The sequence below is a fragment of the Poecilia reticulata genome, linkage group LG1, assembly GCF_000633615.1.
Source record: "Poecilia reticulata strain Guanapo linkage group LG1, Guppy_female_1.0+MT, whole genome shotgun sequence".
NCBI lineage: Eukaryota > Metazoa > Chordata > Actinopteri > Cyprinodontiformes > Poeciliidae > Poecilia > Poecilia reticulata.
The window spans coordinates 33974028-33977704 of record NC_024331.1 but is presented as its reverse complement, the minus strand read 5'-3'; the positions used below and the strand labels follow the sequence as shown (position 1 = coordinate 33977704).

Below are 3677 nucleotides of genomic sequence, written 5' to 3'. Positions count from 1 at the left end.
AGGGGGAGTTTAGATAATTCAAAATCACATTTCAATAACAACTCAATACCTCCAACTTCCTGAAATACGAACGATGGAACCACAAACCAAATAAGATCAGCGTTTTTTAAAAGCCATCTCATTTTTAAAGTCCCATTCATAATTTCAAAATGGACGCCTTAATACCACCTTCCTCATAATCCTTTAACAAATCTCTTTTTCTGATGTAATGGTTTGTTTTTCCAAATGAAGTTAAAGTTTATTCTGTTTTATGAGGTTTGGAGGGACGGCTAAGGAGGTGGGATGAACTTCTGACCTGTGAGAACTGAAATCTCCCATGATGCTCCTCTGCAGCATGGCGGTCCAGATGTGGTGCCTGTCGTTCCGGCAGCCGTACGCCGGTTTGGTTCTGGACGGGGTGAAGACCGTGGAGAGCCGCTGGCGCCCCCTGCTGGCGCCGCTGGAGAACCGCACCCTGGCGGTCCACATCGCCTGGCGCGACTGGGAGGGGGAGGAGTGGAGGGCGGCGCTGGGCGGAGCCTGGGGGCTGAGCGCCGCCCGGGTCCAGGAGCTGCTGGAGTCCGGGGAACGGTTCGGCCGCGGCGTGGTGGCAGGTAGGCAGTGACTTTCAAACTTTAATTACTGATTACTTGGTTTGGAGAGGATTAAGAGAGGAAAAGTTCTAGAAGTTTAAAAACCGTTGGACTCGTTATATCCTCTCTATGCCCGGATTCAGAAAATGCTGTTTGCAAAGACTGAGATCACAGAGACGACAGCAATAATCAGCATTTATTCCAGAAAAACACATCAGAAACCTCAGATCACAAACACGTGAATTTACCTGAGAGGGAAAAAGACCAAAGATGGAAACGACAGACAAAAAGCAAAGACGTCCTTAGAGAAATCGCAAAATCTGATGTGTTACTGTGTGTGGAAAGTTTTATCTTCTTTTAATTTATTGAAATAAGGCTCATCCAACCAGGACCCGTCTCTGATCCTCTCTAAAGCCAGTTGTCCCCATTGTCTAAGGAGAGACTCTGACCTCCTGCTGCTTCATGGCTTTAACTGATCAGGTTGAAAAGCTGGAACTTCCCTCTGATCACAGATCTTTCCAAACAATCTGCTTGAACTACAGGTAAAATAAAGGTCAATAAGCCAGAATAAGTTATACACTTTAAAACTATAATTAGGCTACTTCAATCAAGTCATGTTCAATTTTAAAACTAGCTTATTTTAAATATATTTTCTTTTTTAGTTACTTTCAGCATCAGCTGACAACCAATCAATGTAAAAATTACATTTTACCAACACTTATATAATTATCATTTATTTGATAAACAACAATGTGTCTCCGCTTATGAGGTTGAACTGAAGAATAGATTGTTTAATGATTACAACAGTCCAAAAAAAGCTTTTAATAATTTTAGCGTGTTTTTCTTTGTTCCACCGTCTGTAAAACTCTAGATAGGATTTTAGAGCCCCCTTCCAGCCCCCCCTGTGTTACGGCCCTGCAACTCCACCAATCAGATGGCTGCACACATTAGTGACGCTTATCTTAACATTAATAATGACGTTCAGCGGAGCAACTTTACGAACTCGTTCATTCGGGGCCGTTTCCATGTTTATTGATCTGTTCATGTTCGTCTCGATGTTAAAGATTTCTGGAGCGCGAAGCTCCAGAAATCAGCAGTTTCAGCAGAAATGAGCAGTTTCACATTCAAAAACAAGCCCAGGAAACCAAACAGCTCATTAAATTTACCAGCAACTTGGAACAAACAAGCCCAAAGTTCCCTTTAATAACCAGACTTGCTGACAGAAACCCAAAGTAGTTCCTGTTCTTCCAGGATGTGCGTTTCCTCCACGGTTCAGCTGCTGCTGAATAAACGGTGGCGAGACGCACAGAGGAGATTACATTTTAATTACCTGTTGCTGAACAGACTGGCTGGATTAGAGTGACGGGTTCCTGACGTCACTGCAGGAAGGTGACCCTGAATGCACCACCAGTCAGCACGTGGTGACCTGTGACTGCTGGGCTTTCCACGCCGCCCTGAACGCATCAGCAGTCCTGGGGACCCTGAGTGGTGGTGCGTTCGAGGCGGCGTGTAAAGCCCGGTGATGAACGCGTCTGTCTGTTCCTGCCAGGCCTGGTGGATGTGGGCGGGACCTGGCAGTGCCCCGCCTCCCTGCCGGAGGCGGAGCTAGCAGAGTTGCAGCGGTCGGCCGTTCTGATTGGTCTAGAGCAGAAGCACCTGACCCGGTTGTCCAATCCCCGCTGGCTGAAGGGGCCCCTGAAGGCCCCAGGAGGTCGTGACCTCTGGACCGTGGAGATTCCCGCTGAGCTGTTCCCATGACAACACTTGGTAATGAGGACGTAGCAGTAGGCTCATCCCTGGTCTCCATGGCAACAGAATTCTGCTGAGACCCGGCTTCCTGTGTAAGCTCCTCCCCCTGACCAGTCGGACCAGAACCAGACAGGGGTTCTGGTCCGGTCCAACATGTTTGTAAATAGTCTGTGTTGATTTTTGTAAATAAATTTCTACTGGTTGAAAATATTTCTGCTCATTTCCAGTTTTTTTTTTAAACAAGTGGGGGAGGGGCTGAGGTCACTCAGGGTCGGGTTCTGGTCCAGGGAGTCAGGCTCCGCCCCCTACAGCCCAGAAATGAAACTGACCCGGTTCTGCTGTGGAACGAACTTTATTCACCTAAAACAAACCGGCACCAGAACTGAACACAAAGAAATCCCTCGCAAGGTGAGGGACTAGCCCCGCCCCTTAGCCTCGCCCTCCACTGATTGGCTGCTGTTCAGAACAACCCGGTTCAGATTCCGCCATCTTCTGAACAGGAAGTGATTGTGGCAGACATGTTGGAGAAAAACATCCTAGCACATCTGTCATGAGACTTATTTTAGTTTGAACTCAAGTTCTGAACCTGAACCTGCTAGCGACGCTCATTGAAAATAAAGGGAGCCGTTAGCCACAAGCTAACGTTCACATGGAGGGGGGCATGTAGTGCGTGGGGGTGTGATGAAGGTGGGGGGCGGTGATGTAGCCGACCACATGTGGACTGGGGGCGGGGCAGTAGACCCTGGGGGCGTGGCCTGAGGTTGACAGCGCTCCCCAGTGGGCAGGAGGAGGAACGCAAGGATGGTAGGAGGAGTGGGGTAGGTGGGGGGGGTGAGGAAGAGGAGGGTGAGGCGCTGCTGGCAGGTAGCCAGCAGGGGGTGGAGCTTCAAACGGCAGGTGCAGCAGAGTGGCGGCAGGAAGGGCGGTCTGGTCCGGGTACAGCAGTCCTGAGGGGGTGGAGCCTGGAGACGCCGGGGTCATGATGGAGGCGGGTCCTTCCGCTGAGGGGGCGGGGCCTGAGAAGTAGGAGGAGCATCAGAGGTTCAGACTTCCTGTTTATTGAGTTCCTACCGTCAGAAGCTGGCGCCGGTACCGACCGCTGGGCTGGGCCTCCGCCTGGACGTCCGATGCCCTGGAGGATTCTGGGTAGGAGGAGGGTGGCTGCTGGGCCCGGCCGCTCTCAGGGAAGGGAGGGGGGTCCACTGGGGGCAGAAGCACAGGAAAGAGTCATCACATCCCAGTTCAGACTGGTTTCACACCGACTCTGGTGTCAGAGAGTTGCCCTCCGGCCCAAACGACCCGGTTCTACAGACAATGTTCCATCAATCAACTCTGGACCTGACTCACCGTGGGGGG

The 3677-nt window shown here is 50.5% G+C and overlaps 3 protein-coding genes across 4 annotated transcripts in view; 1 reads left to right on the top strand and 2 right to left on the bottom strand.

Moving 5' to 3' along the window:
- Window positions 1-2531, top strand: part of LOC103471658 (protein CXorf40A) — a 4688-nt gene extending 2157 nt beyond the window's left edge. For both annotated transcript variants that reach the window (XM_008420829.2, XM_008420819.2), the window contains 2 exons: window positions 334-593; window positions 2122-2531. In XM_008420829.2, the coding sequence (XP_008419051.1) occupies window positions 335-593; window positions 2122-2330 (468 nt within the window). In that variant the 5' untranslated portion in view covers window position 334 and the 3' untranslated portion in view covers window positions 2331-2531. The remainder of the gene's footprint in view (window positions 1-333; window positions 594-2121) is intronic.
- LOC108166266 (leucine-rich repeat extensin-like protein 3) lies at window positions 2472-3651 on the bottom strand. The gene is made up of 2 exons (XM_017304567.1): window positions 3419-3651; window positions 2472-3337 (listed from the first exon to the last, which is right to left on the bottom strand). The coding sequence occupies exon 2, from the start codon at window positions 3300-3302 to the stop codon at window positions 2967-2969; it is 336 nt and encodes a 111-aa protein (XP_017160056.1). The 5' UTR covers window positions 3303-3337; window positions 3419-3651; the 3' UTR covers window positions 2472-2966.
- Window positions 3378-3677, bottom strand: part of alg13 (ALG13 UDP-N-acetylglucosaminyltransferase subunit) — an 8901-nt gene continuing 8601 nt past the window's right edge. Inside the window, exon 20 of the mRNA XM_017303891.1 lies at window positions 3378-3523. Within this exon, the coding sequence (XP_017159380.1) occupies window positions 3378-3523 (146 nt within the window). The remainder of the gene's footprint in view (window positions 3524-3677) is intronic.

What these genes read in the sequence shown, in the direction of transcription:
- LOC108166266 (XM_017304567.1), bottom strand. Translation starts at nt 3,302, where the DNA reads ATGACCCCGGCGTCTCCAGGCTCCACCCCCTCAGGACTGCTGTACCCG.